The sequence below is a fragment of the Oncorhynchus gorbuscha genome, unplaced genomic scaffold (genome assembly GCF_021184085.1).
Source record: "Oncorhynchus gorbuscha isolate QuinsamMale2020 ecotype Even-year unplaced genomic scaffold, OgorEven_v1.0 Un_scaffold_1914, whole genome shotgun sequence".
Taxonomy (NCBI): Eukaryota; Metazoa; Chordata; class Actinopteri; order Salmoniformes; family Salmonidae; genus Oncorhynchus; species Oncorhynchus gorbuscha.
The window spans coordinates 65,982-83,293 of NW_025746563.1; the positions used below are offsets into that span (position 1 = coordinate 65,982).

The following is a 17,312-nucleotide window of genomic DNA, read 5'->3' on the forward strand; positions in this document are numbered from 1 at the left end:
GTGGTTGTCGTAGGCGCTGAAGGTTGTAGTTGTTGTAGAAGGTGCTGCAGTCACTGTGGTAGTTAGAACAGCAGTTGTTGTAGTAGGAGCTGCACTGGTTGTGTAATAGTTTCTGGAGTTGCAGTGTAGGAACAGCAGTTGTTGTGTTACAGCTGCAGTGGTTGTCGTAGAGGCAGCTGCTGTGGTTGAAGCTAAAGTTGTTGTAGTTGTTGTAGCAGGAGCTGCAGTGGTTGTCGTAATAGGTTCTGGAGTTGTAGTGGTCGTTTGAGCAGCAGTTGTTGTAGTTAGAGCTGCAGTGGTTGTCGTAGAGGCAGCTGCTGTGGTTGAAGTAGATGATAAAGTTGTTGTTGGAGGAGCTGCAGTAGCTGTTGTGGTTGTCGTAGGAGGAAGATGTAGTTGTTGTAGCAGGAGCTGCACAGGTTCTGTTGTAGTGGTGTTGAGCAGCAGTTGTTGTAGTTGCTGCAGTGGTTGCATAGGCAGCTGCTGTGGTTGAAGTAGATGATAAAGTTGTTGTAGGAGCTGAAGTTGTAGTTGTTGTAGAAGGTGCTGCAGTCACTGTGGTAGTTAGAACAGCAGTTGTTGTAGTAGGAGCTGCACTGGTTGTCGTAATAGGTTCTGGAGTTGCAGTGGTCGTAGGAACAGCAGTTGTTGTAGTTACAGCTGCAGTGGTTGTCGTAGAGGCAGCTGCTGTGGTTGAAGTGGACGCTAAAGTTGTTGTAGGGGCTACAGTTGTTGTAGTTGCTGTAGTTGTGGTTGTCGTAGGAGCTGAAGTTGTAGTTGTTGTAGAAGGTGCTGCAGTCACTGTGGTCGTTAGAACAGCAGTTGTTGTAGTAGGAGCTGCACTGGTTGTCGTAATAGGTTCTGGAGTTGCAGTGGTCGTAGGAACAGCAGTTGTTGTAGTTAGAGCTGCAGTGGTTGTCGTAGAGGCAGCTGCTGTGGTTGAAGTGGACGATAAAGTTGTTGTAGGAGCTGCAGTTGTCGTAGGAGCTACAGTTGTTGTAGTTGTTGTTGTTGGTGTTGTCGTAGGAGCTGAAGTTGTAGTTGTTGTAGCAGGAGCTGCAGTGGTTGTCGTAATAGGTTCTGGAGTTGTAGTGGTCGTTTGAGCAGCAGTTGTTGTAGTTAGAGCTGCAGTGGTTGTCGTAGAGGCAGCTGCTGTGGTTGAAGTAGATGATAAAGTTGTTGTTGGAGCTGCAGTTGGCGTGGGAGCTACAGTTGTTGTAAGTGTAGCTGTTGTGGTTGTCGTAGGAGCTGAAGATGTAGTTGTTGTAGCAGGAGCTGCAGTGGTTGTCCTAATAGGCTCTGGAGTTGTAGTGGTCGTTTGAGCAGCAGTTGTTGTAGTTAGAGCTGCAGTGGTTGTCGTAGAGGCAGCTGCTGTGGTTGAAGTGGACGCTAAAGTTGTTGTAGGAGCTGCAGTTGTCGTAGGAGCTATAGTTGTTGTAGTTGCTGTTGTTGGTGTTGTCGTAGGAGCTGAAGTTGTAGTTGTTGTTGCAGGAGCTGCAGTGGTTGTCGTAATAGGTTCTGGAGTTGTAGTGGTCGTTTGAGCCGCAGTTGTTGTAGTTAGAGCTGCAGTGGTTGTCGTAGAGGCAGCTGCTGTGGTTGAAGTGGACGCTAAAGTTGTTGTAGGAGCTGCAGTTGTTGTAGGAGCTACAGTTGTTGTAGTTGCTGTTGTTGTTGTTGTCGTAGGAGCTGAAGTTGTAGTTGTTGTAGCAGGAGCTGCAGTGGTTGTCGTAATAGGTTCTAGAGTTGTAGTGGTCGTTTGAGCAGCAGTTGTTGTAGTTAGAGCTGCAGTGGTTGTCGTAGAGGCAGCTGCTGTGGTTGAAGTATATGATAAAGTTGTTGTAGGAGCTGCAGTTGTCGTGGGAACTACAGTTGTTGTAGGTGTTGCTGTTGTAGTTGTTGTAGAAGGTGCTGCAGTCACTGTGGTCGTTAGAACAGCAGTTGTTGTAGTTAGAGCTGCAGTGGTTGTCGTAGAGGCAGCTGCTGTGGTTGAAGTGGACGCTAAAGTTGTTGTAGGAGCTTCAGTTGTTTAGTTGCTGTTGTTGTGGTTGTCGTAGGAGCTGAAGTTGTAGCAGGAGCTGCAGGAGCTGCAGTGGTTGTCGTAATAGGCTCTGGAGTTGTAGTGGTCGTTTGAGCAGCAGTTCTTGTAGTTGTTGTGTAGGTCGGGAGTTAGAACAGCAGTTGTTGTAGTTAGAGCTGCAGTGGTTGTCGTAGAGGCAGCTGCTGTGGTTGAAGTAGATGATAAAGTTGTTGTAGGAGCTGCAGTTGTCGTGGGAACTACAGTTGTTGTAGGTGTTGCTGTTGTGGTTGTCGTAGGCGCTGAAGTTGTAGTTGTTGTAGAAGGTGCTGCAGTCACTGTGGTAGTTAGAACAGCAGTTGTTGTAGTAGGAGCTGCACTGGTTGTCGTAATAGGTTCTGGAGTTGCAGTGGTCGTAGGAACAGCAGTTGTTGTAGTTACAGCTGCAGTGGTTGTCGTAGAGGCAGCTGCTGTGGTTGAAGTGGACGCTAAAGTTGTTGTAGGGGCTACAGTTGTTGTAGTTGCTGTAGTTGTGGTTGTCGTAGGAGCTGAAGTTGTAGTTGTTGTAGAAGGTGCTGCAGTCACTGTGGTCGTTAGAACAGCAGTTGTTGTAGTAGGAGCTGCACTGGTTGTCGTAATAGGTTCTGGAGTTGCAGTGGTCGTAGGAACAGCAGTTGTTGTAGTTAGAGCTGCAGTGGTTGTCGTAGAGGCAGCTGCTGTGGTTGAAGTGGACGATAAAGTTGTTGTAGGAGCTGCAGTTGTCGTAGGAGCTACAGTTGTTGTAGTTGTTGTTGTTGGTGTTGTCGTAGGAGCTGAAGTTGTAGTTGTTGTAGCAGGAGCTGCAGTGGTTGTCGTAATAGGTTCTGGAGTTGTAGTGGTCGTTTGAGCAGCAGTTGTTGTAGTTAGAGCTGCAGTGGTTGTCGTAGAGGCAGCTGCTGTGGTTGAAGTAGATGATAAAGTTGTTGTTGGAGCTGCAGTTGGCGTGGGAGCTACAGTTGTTGTAAGTGTAGCTGTTGTGGTTGTCGTAGGAGCTGAAGATGTAGTTGTTGTAGCAGGAGCTGCAGTGGCTGTCGTAATAGGTTTTGGAGTTGTAGTGGTCGTTTGAGCCGCAGTTGTTGTAGTTAGAGCTGCAGTGGTTGTCGTAGAGGCAGCTGCTGTGGTTGAAGTGGACGCTAAAGTTGTTGTAGGAGCTGCAGTTGTTGTAGGAGCTACAGTTGTTGTAGTTGCTGTTGTTGTTGTTGTCGTAGGAGCTGAAGTTGTAGTTGTTGTAGCAGGAGCTGCAGTGGTTGTCGTAGAGGCAGCTGCTGTGGTTGAAGTAGATGATAAAGTTGTTGTAGGAGCTGCAGTTGTCGTGGGAACTACAGTTGTTGTAGGTGTTGCTGTTGTAGTTGTTGTAGAAGGTGCTGCAGTCACTGTGGTCGTTAGAACAGCAGTTGTTGTAGTTAGAGCTGCAGTGGTTGTCGTAGAGGCAGCTGCTGTGGTTGAAGTGGACGCTAAAGTTGTTGTAGGAGCTTCAGTTGTTGTAGTTGCTGTTGTTGTGGTTGTCATAGGAGCTGAAGTTGTAGTTGTAGCAGGAGCTGCAGTGGTTGTCGTAATAGGCTCTGGAGTTGTAGTGGTCGTTTGAGCAGCAGTTCTTGTAGTTAGAGGTGCACTGGTTGTCGTAATAGGTTCGGGAGTTGCAGTGGTCGTAGGAACAGCAGTTGTTGTAGTTAGAGCTGCAGTGGTTGTCGTAGAGGCAGCTGCTGTGGTTGAAGTGGACGCTAAAGTTGTTGTAGGAGCTACAGTTGTTGTAGTTGCTGTTGTTGTGGTTGTCGTAGGAGCTGAAGTTGTAGTTCTAGCAGGAGCTGCAGTGGTTGTAGTAATAGGCTCTGGAGTTGTAGTGGTCGTTTGAGCAGCAGTTGTTGTAGTTAGAGCTGCAGTGGTTGTCGTAGAGGCAGCTGCTGTGGTTGAAGTGGACGCTAAAGTTGTTGTAGGAGATGCAGTTGTCGTAGGAGCTACAGTTGTTGTAGTTGCTGTTGTTGGTGTTGTCGTAGGAGCTGAAGTTGTAGTTGTAGCAGGAGCTGCAGTGGTTGTCGTAATAGGTTTGGGAGTTGTAGTGGTTGTTTGAGCAGCAGTTGTTGTAGTTAGAGCTGCAGTGGTTGTCGTAGAGGCAGCTGCTGTGGTTGAAGTAGATGATAAAGTTGTTGTAGGAGCTGCAGTTGTCGTGGGAACTACAGTTGTTGTAGGTGTTGCTGTTGTGGTTGTCGTAGGCGCTGAAGTTGTAGTTGTTGTAGAAGGTGCTGCAGTCACTGTGGTCGTTAGAACAGCAGTTGTTGTAGTAGGAGCTGCACTGGTTGTCGTAATAGGTTCTGGAGTTGCAGTGGTCGTAGGAACAGCAGTTGTTGTAGTTAGAGCTGCAGTGGTTGTCGTAGAGGCAGCTGCTGTGGTTGAAGTGGACGCTAAAGTTGTTGTAGGAGCTGCAGTTGTCGTAGGAGCTACAGTTGTTGTAGTTGCTGTTGTTGTTGTTGTCGTAGGAGCTGAAGCTGTAGTTGTTGTAGCAGGAGCTGCAGTGGTTGTCGTAATAGGTTCTGGAGTTGTAGTGGTCGTTTGAGCAGCAGTTGTTGTAGTTAGAGCTGCAGTGGTTGTCGTAGAGGCAGCTGCTGTGGTTGAAGTAGATGATAAAGTTGTTGTAGGAGCTGCAGTTGTCGTGGGAACTACAGTTGTTGTAGGTGTTGCTGTTGTGGTTGTCGTAGGCGCTGAAGTTGTAATTGTTGTAGAAGGTGCTGCAGTCACTGTGGTCGTTAGAACAGCAGTTGTTGTAGTAGGAGCTGCACTGGTTGTCGTAATAGGTTCGGGAGTTGCAGTGGTCGTAGGAACAGCAGTTGTTGTAGTTAGAGCTGCAGTGGTTGTCGTAGAGGCAGCTGCTGTGGTTGAAGTGGACGCTAAAGTTGTTGTAGTTGCTGTTGTTGTGGTTGTCGTAGGAGCTGAAGTTGTAGTTGTAGCAGGAGCTGCAGTGGTTGTCGTAATAGGCTCTGGAGTTGTAGTGGTCGTTTGAGCAGCAGTTGTTGTAGTTAGAGCTGCAGTGGTTGTCGTAGAGGCAGCTGCTGTGGTTGAAGTGGACGCTAAAGTTGTTGTAGGAGCTGCAGTTGTCGTAGGAGCTACAGTTGTTGTAGTTGCTGTTGTTGGTGTTGTCGTAAGAGCTGAAGTTGTAGTTGTTGTAGCAGGAGCTGCAGTGGTTGTCGTAATAGGTTCTGGAGTTGTAGTGGTCGTTTGAGCAGCAGTTGTTGTAGTTAGAGCTGCAGTGGTTGTCGTAGAGGCAGCTGCTGTGGTTGAAGTAGATGATAAAGTTGTTGTAGGAGCTGCAGTTGTCGTGGGAACTACAGTTGTTGTAGGTGTTGCTGTTGTGGTTGTCGTAGGCGCTGAAGTTGTAGTTGTTGTAGAAGGTGCTGCAGTCACTGTGGTAGTTAGAACAGCAGTTGTTGTAGTAGGAGCTGCACTGGTTGTCGTAATAGGTTCTGGAGTTGCAGTGGTCGTAGGAACAGCAGTTGTTGTAGTTAGAGCTGCAGTGGTTGTCGTAGAGGCAGCTGCTGTGGTTGAAGTGGATGCTAAAGTTGTTGTAGGAGCTACAGTTGTTGTAGTTGCTGTTGTTGTGGTTGTCGTAGGAGCTGAAGTTGTAGTTGTAGCAGGAGCTGCAGTGGTTGTCGTAATAGGCTCTGGAGTTGTAGTGGTCGTTTGAGCAGCAGTTGTTGTAGTTAGAGCTGCAGTGGTTGTCGTAGAGGCAGCTGCTGTGGTTGAAGTGGACGCTAAAGTTGTTGTAGGAGCTGCAGTTGTCGTAGGAGCTACAGTTGTTGTAGTTGCTGTTGTTGGTGTTGTCGTAAGAGCTGAAGTTGTAGTTGTTGTAGCAGGAGTTGCAGTGGTTGTCGTAATAGGTTCTGGAGTTGTAGTGGTCGTTTGAGCAGCAGTTGTTGTAGTTAGAGCTGCAGTGGTTGTCGTAGAGGCAGCTGCTGTGGTTGAAGTAGATGATAAAGTTGTTGTAGGAGCTGCAGTTGTCGTGGGAACTACAGTTGTTGTAGGTGTTGCTGTTGTGGTTGTCGTAGGCGCTGAAGTTGTAGTTGTTGTAGAAGGTGCTGCAGTCACTGTGGTAGTTAGAACAGCAGTTGTTGTAGTAGGAGCTGCACTGGTTGTCGTAATAGGTTCTGGAGTTGCAGTGGTCGTAGGAACAGCAGTTGTTGTAGTTAGAGCTGCAGTGGTTGTCGTAGAGGCAGCTGCTGTGGTTGAAGTGGATGCTAAAGTTGTTGTAGGAGCTACAGTTGTTGTAGTTGCTGTTGTTGTGGTTGTCGTAGGAGCTGAAGTTGTAGTTGTAGCAGGAGCTGCAGTGGTTGTCGTAATAGGCTCTGGAGTTGTAGTGGTCGTTTGAGCAGCAGTTGTTGTAGTTAGAGCTGCAGTGGTTGTCGTAGAGGCAGCTGCTGTGGTTGAAGTGGACGCTAAAGTTGTTGTAGGAGCTGCAGTTGTCGTAGGAGCTACAGTTGTTGTAGTTGCTGTTGTTGGTGTTGTCGTAAGAGCTGAAGTTGTAGTTGTTGTAGCAGGAGCTGCAGTGGTTGTCGTAATAGGTTCTGGAGTTGTAGTGGTCGTTTGAGCAGCAGTTGTTGTAGTTAGAGCTGCAGTGGTTGTCGTAGAGGCAGCTGCTGTGGTTGAAGTAGATGATAAAGTTGTTGTAGGAGCTGCAGTTGTCGTGGGAACTACAGTTGTTGTAGGTGTTGCTGTTGTGGTTGTCGTAGGCGCTGAAGTTGTAGTTGTTGTAGAAGGTGCTGCAGTCACTGTGGTAGTTAGAACAGCAGTTGTTGTAGTAGGAGCTGCACTGGTTGTCGTAATAGGTTCTGGAGTTGCAGTGGTCGTAGGAACAGCAGTTGTTGTAGTTAGAGCTGCAGTGGTTGTCGTAGAGGCAGCTGCTGTGGTTGAAGTGGATGCTAAAGTTGTTGTAGGAGCTACAGTTGTTGTAGTTGCTGTTGTTGTGGTTGTCGTAGGAGCTGAAGTTGTAGTTGTAGCAGGAGCTGCAGTGGTTGTCGTAATAGGCTCTGGAGTTGTAGTGGTCGTTTGAGCAGCAGTTGTTGTAGTTAGAGCTGCAGTGGTTGTCGTAGAGGCAGCTGCTGTGGTTGAAGTGGACGCTAAAGTTGTTGTAGGAGCTGCAGTTGGCATAGGAGCTACAGTTGTTGTAGTTGCTGTTGTTGGTGTTGTCGTAGGAGCTGAAGTTGTAGTTGTTGTAGCAGGAGCTGCAGTGGTTGTCGTAATAGGCTCTGGAGTTGTAGTGGTCGTTTGAGCAGCAGTTGTTGTAGTTAGAGCTGCAGTGGTTGTCGTAGAGGCAGCTGCTGTGGTTGAAGTAGATGATAAAGTTAATAATAATAAAGTTGTTGTAGGAGCTGCAGTTGTCGTGGGAACTACAGTTGTTGTAGGTGTTGCTGTTGTGGTTGTCATAGGTGCTGAAGTTGTAGTTGTTGTAGAAGGTGCTGCAGTCACTGTGGTCGTTAGAACAGCAGTTGTTGTAGGTGTAGCTGTTGTGGTTGTCGTAGGAGCTGAAGATGTAATTGTTGTAGCAGGAGCTGCAGTGGTTGTCGTAATAGGTTCTGGAGTTGTAGTGGTCGTTTGAGCAGCAGTTGTTGTAGTTAGAGCTGCAGTGGTTGTCGTAGAGGCAGCTGCTGTGGTTGAAGTGGACGCTAAAGTTGTTGTAGGAGCTACAGTTGTTGTAGTTGCTGTTGTTGTGGTTGTCGTATGAGCTGAAGTTGTAGTTGTAGCAGGAGCTGCAGTGTTTGTCGTAATAGGCTCTGGAGTTGTAGTGGTCGTTTGAGCAGCAGTTGTTGTAGTTAGAGCTGCAGTGGTTGTCGTAGAGGCAGCTGCTGTGGTTGAAGTAGATGATAAAGTTGTTGTTGGAGCTGCAGTTGGCGTGGGAGCTACAGTTGTTGTAGGTGTAGCAGTTGTGGTTGTCGTAGGAGCTGAAGATGTAGTTGTTGTAGCAGGAGCTGCAGTTGTTGTCGTAATAGGTTCTGGAGTTGTAGTGGTCGTTTGAGCAGCAGTTGTTGTAGTTAGAGCTGCAGTGGTTGTCGTAGAGGCAGCTGCTGTGGTTGAAGTAGATGATAAAGTTGTTGTTGGAGCTGCAGTTGGCGTGGGAGCTACAGTTGTTGTAGGTGTAGCTGTTGTGGTTGTCGTAGGAGCTGAAGTTGTAGTTGTAGCAGGAGCTGCAGTGGTTGTCGTAATTGGTTCTGGAGTTGTAGTGGTCGTTTGAGCAGCAGTTGTTGTAGTTAGAGCTGCAGTGGTTGTCGTAGAGGCAGCTGCTGTGGTTGAAGTGGACGCTAAAGTTGTTGTAGGAGCTGCAGTTGTCGTAGGAGCTACAGTTGTTGTAGTTGCTGTTGTTGGTGTTGTCGTAGGAGCTGAAGTTGTAGTTGTTGTAGCAGGAGCTGCAGTGGTTGTCGTAATAGGTTCTGGAGTTGTAGTGGTCGTTTGAGCAGCAGTTGTTGTAGTTAGAGCTGCAGTGTTTGTCGTAGAGGCAGCTGCTGTGGTTGAAGTAGATGATAAAGTTGTTGTAGGAGCTGCAGTTGGCATGGGAACTACAGTTGTTGTAGGTGTTGCTGTTGTGGATGTCGTAGGCGCTGAAGTTGTAGTTGTTGTAGAAGGTGCTGCAGTCACTGTGGTCGTTAGAACAGCAGTTGTTGTAGTAGGAGCTGCACTGGTTGTCGTAATAGGTTCTGGAGTTGCAGTGGTCGTAGGAACAGCAGTTGTTGTAGTTAGAGCTGCAGTGGTTGTCGTAGAGGCAGCTGCTGTGGTTGAAGTGGACGCTAAAGTTGTTGTAGGAGCTACAGTTGTTGTAGTTGCTGTTGTTGGTGTTGTCGTAGGAGCTGAAGTTGTAGTTGTTGTAGCAGGAGCTGCAGTGGTTGTCGTAATAGGTTCTGGAGTTGTAGTGGTCGTTTGAGCAGCAGTTGTTGTAGTTAGAGCTGCAGTGGTTGTCGTAGAGGCAGCTGCTGTGGTTGAAGCAGATGATAAAGTTGTTGTAGGAGCTGCAGTTGTCGTGGGAACTACAGTTGTTGTAGGTGTTGCTGTTGTGGTTGTCGTAGGCGCTGAAGTTGTAGTTGTTGTAGAAGGTGCTGCAGTCACTGTGGTCGTTAGAACAGCAGTTGTTGTAGTAGGAGCTGCACTGGTTGTCGTAATAGGTTCTGGAGTTGCAGTGGTCGTAGGAACAGCAGTTGTTGTAGTTAGAGCTGCAGTGGTTGTCGTAGAGGCAGCTGCTGTGGTTGAAGTGGACGCTAAAGTTGTTGTAGGAGCTGCAGTTGTCGTAGGAGCTACAGTTGTTGTAGTTGCTGTTGTTGTTGTTGTCGTAGGAGCTGAAGCTGTAGTTGTTGTAGCAGGAGCTGCAGTGGTTGTCGTAATAGGTTCTGGAGTTGTAGTGGTCGTTTGAGCAGCAGTTGTTGTACTTAGAGCTGCAGTGGTTGTCGTAGAGGCAGCTGCTGTGGTTGAAGTAGATGGTAAAGTTGTTGTAGGAGCTGCAGTTGGCGTGGGAGCTACAGTTGTTGTAGGTGTAGCTGTTGTGGTTGTCGTAGGAGCTGAAGATGTAGTTGTTGTAGCAGGACCTGCAGTGGTTGTCGTAATAGGTTCTGGAGGTGTAGTGGTCGTTTGAGCAGCAGTTGTTGTAGTTAGAGCTGCAGTGGTTGTCGTAGAGGCAGCTGCTGTGGTTGAAGCAGATGATAAAGTTGTTGTAGGAGCTGCAGTTGTCGTGGGAACTACAGTTGTTGTAGGTGTTGCTGTTGTGGTTGTCGTAGGCGCTGAAGTTGTAGTTGTCGTAGAAGGTGCTGCAGTCACTGTGGTCGTTAGAACAGCAGTTGTTGTAGTAGGAGCTGCACTGGTTGTTGTAATAGGTTCTGGAGTTGCAGTGGTCGTAGGAACAGCAGTTGTTGTAGTTAGAGCTGCAGTGGTTGTCGTAGAGGCAGCTGCTGTGGTTGAAGTGGACGCTAAAGTTGTTGTAGGAGCTACATTTGTTGTAGTTGCTGTTGTTGTGGTTGTCGTAGGAGCTGAAGTTGTAGTTGTAGCAGGAGCTGCAGTGTTTGTCGTAATAGGCTCTGGAGTTGTAGTGGTCGTTTGAGCAGCAGTTGTTGTAGTTAGAGCTGCAGTGGTTGTCGTAGAGGCAGCTGCTGTGGTTGAAGTGGACACTAAAGTTGTTGTAGGAGCTGCAGTTGTCGTAGGAGCTACAGTTGTTGTAGTTGCTGTTGTTGTTGTTGTCGTAGGAGCTGAAGTTGTAGTTGTTGTAGCAGGAGCTGCAGTGGTTGTCGTAATAGGTTCTGGAGGAGTAGTGGTCGTTTGAGGAGCAGTTGTTGTAGTTAGAGCTGCAGTGGTTGTCGTAGAGGCAGCTGCTGTGGTTGAAGCAGATGATAAAGTTGTTGTAGGAGCTGCAGTTGTCGTGGGAACTACAGTTGTTGTAGGTGTTGCTGTTGTGGTTGTCGTAGGCGCTGAAGTTGTAGTTGTTGTAGAAGGTGCTGCAGTCACTGTGGTCATTAGAACAGCAGTTGTTGTAGTAGGAGCTGCACTGGTTGTCGTAATAGGTTCTGGAGTTGCAGTGGTCGTAGGAACAGCAGTTGTTGTAGTTAGAGCTGCAGTGGTTGTCGTAGAGGCAGCTGCTGTGGTTGAAGTGGACGCTAAAGTTGTTGTAGGAGCTGCAATTGTCGTAGGAGCTACATTTGTTGTAGTTGCTGTTGTTGTGGTTGTCGTAGGAGCTGAAGTTGTAGATGTAGCAGGAGCTGCAGTGTTCGTCGTAATAGGCTCTGGAGTTGTAGTGGTCGTTTGAGCAGCAGTTGTTGTAGTTAGAGCTGCAGTGGTTGTCGTAGAGGCAGCTGCTGTGGTTGAAGTGGACACTAAAGTTGTTGTAGGAGCTGCAGTTGTCGTAGGAGCTACAGTTGTTGTAGTTGCTGTTGTTGTTGTTGTCGTAGGAGCTGAAGTTGTAGTTGTTGTAGCAGGAGCTGCAGTGGTTGTCGTAATAGGTTCTGGAATTGTAGTGGTCGTTGGAGCAGCAGTTGTTGTAGTTAGAGCTGCAGTGGTTGTCGTAGAGGCAGTTGCTGTGGTTGACGTAGAAGCTACAGTTGTTGTATCAGGACCTGTAGTTGTGATTGTTGTAGTTAGTACTGCAGGTGGAGTGGTCGTCAGAGCTACAGTTGTAGGATCTGCAGGTGTTGTAGTAGGTGCTGTTGTTGTGGTTGTCGTAGGAGCTGAAGTTGTAGTTGTTGTAGAAGGTGCTGCAGTAACTGTGGTCGTAACAACAGCAGTTGTTGTAGTAGGAGTTGCACTGGTTGTCGTAGTAGCTTGTGGAGTTGAAGTGGTCGTAGGAGCAGCAGTTGTTGTAGTTAGGGCTGCAGTGGTTGTCGTAGATGCTAAAGCTGTTGAAGGAGCTGCAGTTGTCGTGGGAGATACAGTTGTTGTAGGTGCTATTGTTGTGGTTGTCGTAGGAGCTGAAGTTGTAGTTGTTGTAGATGGTGCCGCAGTCGTTGTTGTCGTAAGAACAGCTGTTGTAGTAGGAGCTGCACTAGTTGTCGTAGTAAGTTCTGGAATTGTAGTGGTCGTAGGAACAGCAGTTGTTGTAGTTAGGGCTGCAGTGGCTGTCGTAGGGGCATCTGCTGTGGTTGAAGTAGATGCTAAAGTTGTTGTAGGAGCTGCAGTTGTCGTGGGAGCTACAGTTGTTGTAGGAGTTGTTGTAGGTTTTGTTGTTGTGGTTGTCGTAGGCCCTGAAGTTGTAGTTATTGTAGATGGTGCCGCAGTCGTTGTTGTCGTAAGAACAGCAGTTGTTGCCATAGGAGCTGCAGTTGTTGTTGTTGTAATAAGATCTGCAGTTGTCGGATATGCGGTTGTGGAAGAAACTTCATGGATAATCCAACATAAGAACACTGTGGATTGTGAGATGAAGGGTTAAATTGTTTGTTGTGCACAATATCAATATTTCCAAGATTATTCTTCATCTGGATGGTGCAGTTTTTAAATATTCTACTTATTTTCATATAAAATAAATAAATGTAATTTGTAGCCACACTCCTTATTTCTTTCAGAAAATAAATAATGATGTAAAAATGTTTTAAAAAATAAAGAGTAAATGTTTACCTACAATGACTTAAGAAAGTGTTCATACCCCTTGACTTATTCCATATTTTGTTGTTTTACAGCCTGAATTCAAAATGTATTAAAAAATATACATATTACTAAATGTATTTAAAAAATAATAATTCTTACCATCTACACACAATAAGTCATAATGACAAAGTGAAAACATGTGAAAACATGAAAATAAAATACAGAATCACTACTTTGTAGAAAGACCTTTTGTCAGTCTAAGTGCTTTCCACACCTGGATTGTGCAACATTTGATCATTATTCTTTTCAAAATTCTTCAAGCTGTGTCAAATTGGTTGTTGATCATTGCTAGACAACCATTTACATAGATTCTCAAGTAGATTCAAGTCAAAACTGGAACATTCACACTGTCTTCTTGATTATGAACTGCAGTGGAGATATGGCCTTCCTTTTTAGGTTATTGTCCTGCTGAAAGTTGAGAATTCATCTCGCAGTGTCTCGTGGAAAGCAGACCTCTCTAGGATCCTCCTCTAGGATTTCGCCTGTGCTTAGCTCCATTCCATTTCTTTTTTATCCTTAAAATCTCCCCAGTCCTTAATGATTATAAGCATACCCATAACATGATGCATCTACCACTATGTGTGAAAATATGGAGTGGTACTCAGTAATGTGTTGTATTGGATTTGCTCCAAACATATTCAGGACAAAAAGTGAATAGCATATTCTGGATAGGTTTCTGTCTTTTACACTCTGTCAATTAGGTTAGTATTGTGGATTAACTACAATGTTGTTGATCCATCCTCAGTTTTCTCCTATCACGGCCATTAAACTGTTTCAAAGTTACCATTGGCTTGATGGTGAAATCCCTGAGAGTTTTCCTTCCTCTCCGGTAACTTAATTAGGAAGGATGCCTGTGTCTTTGTAGTGACTGGGTGTATTGATACACCTTCTAAAGTTGAATTAATAACTTCACCATGCTCAAAGGGATATTCAATGTCTGCTTTTTTTGTGAGGCATTGGAAAACCTTCCTGGTCTTTGTGGTTGAATCTGTGTTTGAAATTCACTGCTCGATAACTTACAGATAATTGTATGTGTGGGGTACAGAGATGAGTTAGTCACTCAAAAATCATGTTAAACACTATTATTGCACACAGAATGAGTCCTTGCAACGTATTATGTGACTTGTAAATTACATTTTTACTCCTGGACTTATGTAGGCTTGCTATAGCAAAAGGGGTTGAAGACACTTATGAACTCAAGACATTTCAGTTTTTCTTTTTTTATTAATTTGTTTAAAAGAAATGAAAAACATGACTCCACTTTGACATTATCGGGTGTTGACTGTCGGCCAGTGACATAAAAATCTAAATTTAATCCATTCTAAATTCAGGCTGGAATTCAACAACGTATAAAAAGTGAAATGGTGTGATACTTTCTGAAGGCACTGTATAATACCTTACTGAGATTAACACACTTGAGTTGTATTTTTTGTTTGTTTACAAGATATCACATTTTTCATTACAGTAAGTAGTGTGTTAATATAATTGAAGAAATATATAGCCGTGTAATTATGTTTACCTCTTACACTTTAGTAATTTTCCCTTTAAATATGTATGTATTTAATCGAGGTGTGACATTTGACAGTAGATTAGGCAACATTTAAAATTTCCCAAACTAACTGTCAAAATATAAACATATTTCGAAAAAAAATATATGCATTGTAACATCATATGCAAAAAAATGACATCATTGCTCATTAGTATCATTACATTTTATGTCACCATCCTGCCTTTTTGATCATTTATATTTGGATTTCGGATTAATACACTAGTTGACATGAAGTTAGCATTCAGTTGGAAACATGACTACAGAATGAAATTCAGTTTACTACATACCCATGGTGAAAGTAGCTGTCACTTTCTGTGCCTTCATTTTGAACCCAGTTGATGCAGTTGTTTTCTGAACAGAAAGAAAAATATCAATTTTATTGACTGTTCATATGAACCACTATTAATGTGCAATGGTGGACTCCATTCAAGTTAAACTTAATGTGTAACTTGGTAAGGAAACATGTGCACTATAACTCATTTAGGTTTGCCAGATCAAGAGTAATAAAGATCTCAAAAAGTTTTCTGTACTTTTTTGTATAGTAGGCTGCTGTAAAAATGAATTTATACACTCTAGTGAAATTTTATCGTAAAAACTAAATTTGTGTTGTATTTTTTCCATGAGGAATCTACCTTTTACTGTAGCACGTCAATCATGTTACTTCATAAAATAAGAAAAGTCATTTCTAGTTTTCAAACAGTCTACCAGCACCCAGCAATACACTCTGAAACCTATACATATTCTGTGACAGTAATAGGTGCAGTTCATCAAAAGTGGAGTGTTTTTCCAAATATAACACATAATACATCAGATAATACAGTAAAATCTACATTAGGGTTGCATTTTGTCAAGAGAAATCAGCCTTTTACTACTTAAAACACATTGGTATTTAAACTTGGCTATCATAAAGCTCATAAATCCAATGTCTATATTCTTCAAAAGGAAAGGTGGTAGATTTAGATGGGAGACATGTTTGTGTCATTCATTATGGCCACACAGGACTTGGCTACATGTTATTGTATTCATATAAAGAAGACAGGAGGATAAATAATTATGCTTAATATCCTCTCACACATATGTAAGCTTAGTTCATTATTTTGAAAGGAATCCACATCCATCCATTATACTGATGAATGCATATCACTCAAATCATGTAACCGTTACTTCATAAAAGAGGAAAAGTAATTTCAAGTTTCCAAGCGGTCTGCCAGAAATTCTGAATCCTATATATATTCTGTGACAGTTGTAGTTGTAGTTCATCAAAAGTGGATGGGTTTTCATATAGAACACATACATAATAACCATAGTTGTTTTTAACCAATAACCAATGTTTTTTATTTACATTATCCATGTAGGACTTGTATCCTTTCTTATAAGCCCATTTTGGGTTTCTCTTCCTCATGTGACATGTGTACCTACCTTGTGTTATATTTTCTATTACATTTTTTTACTGTGTGCAAACAAAATATGTTAAAAATTCTAAGCTTTTCCATGTATAGATTACATTATACAGTAAAGGTCATTACTTACCTACAGAAAACACTTTACTGCCAGTCTCCTTATTTCTGTAATTTCTCCAAATATCAATTGAGGAAGGAATTGGTCAATGACAATAAATAATCACAATATCTAGCTTCTATCCACTCTAAAATGTTATTATCCTTGTAGTTGTGTTTGCCATTTCAATCTTACAATTGAACTGTTCCTTTGTATACTGTCATGCCAATGTATTTCTAGTTTCTATTTATATTACTCTAGGGCTGTGTTGATGCCACAAATTCTTCACCTTTCAAGTGACGTAAATATTTTGGGAGGCACAAAATATAAGATAAAGATTATGAAAAAAGGGAGGGACAATGGATGGGCGGCTGAATGCATGTGAAATGTCTTGTGGATAATACTGTTTTTGTTTTTTCAAGATACTGACGTGGTATTGAAAACTGGTCAGGTGAAAGAAAACTGGTTAGGTGTTATAACAAAAAAAGTTGGGAGGGACAAAAGATAATATGAAAAAGGGAGGAACGAAATATGGGCAGGTGAATCGGTTTGCGAGTATAATAACAATTTAGTTTTCCCCACTTACTGACCTTATTGTATTGAAAACTGGTCAGGCAACAATAAAAAAAATCTACAATTTCTATAGTCGAAAACATACTTTTATTTAGTCAGTGGCCTAAGTTTATAATTACGCCTTTTTATATTTAACAGTCCTACACTCACACACCTGCTATTTCGTATATATATTATTAACATAACCTAGCTGTTTCTTTAATCAGTAAATTAAGTTATGAATCTCTAACAAAAGACATATCAAGGGTCTTTGTAATCAGCTGCTAACTATGACTAAGGGTCATAATGACCCCACATGGTGAGTTCAACAATGGATGAAATTTCTAGTTTAATGCAGAGTTGGATATCATTAATTGTATTAATAGGAATAAGATATTTGTACGGCACTTTTCTTAGATACTAAAATGATTTAACATTGATTACTTACACTGAATGTTGACACCAAAACATCCGTGTGTGCCTGCTGAAAAGCAATAAAAACATTTTTATAATAATTCTGACATTCTGTCTATTATTTTTGTGTGCAAATTACAATTATTATTTGGACTTCACAGATAATATTTTTGGGGAAATTAATCTAAATCTTTATCTCGTGGCTGAATAAAAACCGTTTTTAATAAAAATGTGATTGGGCAGTCTTTAAATGGACAATCCGGGATTGGTAAGTATTCATTATTGCATCCATAACAGTCTATGAATTTGAGTGGTTACATTTCCCCAGGACAGGGGACAACCTAAGGATGTGAGCCCTACAAAATGGCTATTGAGAGACCATTTTGAGACCACCACACAATGTTGAACTCCGAACCAAACATATTGCAGGGACCCAATTGTAACAATCCGCAACAATTTATATTTATCAAGTGTGAATTGTACAACGTACTCTTACACTTACTCTTAGCACTACTTTGGATATGTGAACTGTGATTTCACGTTTCTGATCATTTACTGTTGTCTTAGGTTGTCACGCCTTGGTCATTGTATTTTGTGTTTTTGGTATATGTTTGGGTAGGCCAGGGTGTGACATGGGTTTATATGTTGTGGTTCGTATTGGGGTTTGTATTAATTGGGATTGTGTATGATTAGGGGTGTGTCTAGTTAGGCTTGGCTGCCTGAGGCGATTCTCAATTGGAGTCAGGTGATTCTCGTTGTCTCGGATTGGGAACCGTATTTAGGTAGCCTGAGTTCGCGTTGTATTTTGTGGGTGTTTGTTCCTGTCTCTGTGTAGTAGTCACCAGATAGGCTGTAATTAGTTTCACGTTTCGTTTGTTGTTTTCGTATTCAGTTATTTCATGTACCTTTTCATTCATTAAAGTCATGAGTAACCTACACGCTGCATTTCGGTCTGACTCTCTTCATTCAACAGACGAACGACGTTACAGAAACACCCACCTCCACTCACAGACCGAGCAGTGTGTAAACTGGCAGGATCTAAAGGAGGACGTTATGGACGGTAGAGGCATGGATTATACGACGTGGGAAGAAATCGACAGGTGGGCGGCCGACCCGGAGAGAGTGCAGGAGCCTGCCTGGGATTCCCTACAG

At 43.5% G+C, this 17,312-nt stretch overlaps 2 protein-coding genes across 2 annotated transcripts; both read right to left on the reverse strand.

Moving 5' to 3' along the window:
* Positions 1-4,900: 4,900 nt before the first annotated feature.
* Positions 4,901-7,012, reverse strand: LOC124024539 (mucin-5AC-like; the record flags this gene model as incomplete). Its single annotated transcript, XM_046338460.1, has 3 exons — positions 4,901-5,023; positions 5,621-5,744; positions 6,015-7,012. Coding segments are annotated over 3 exons (1,245 nt in total), but the record flags the coding sequence as incomplete, so codon positions are not given.
* Positions 7,013-10,912: 3,900 nt separating this feature from the next.
* On the reverse strand, positions 10,913-14,021 carry LOC124024536 (integumentary mucin A.1-like; the record flags this gene model as incomplete). Its single annotated transcript, XM_046338457.1, has 2 exons — positions 13,985-14,021; positions 10,913-11,640 (listed from the first exon to the last, which is right to left on the reverse strand). Coding segments are annotated over exons 1-2 (765 nt in total), but the record flags the coding sequence as incomplete, so codon positions are not given.
* Positions 14,022-17,312: the final 3,291 nt, after the last annotated feature.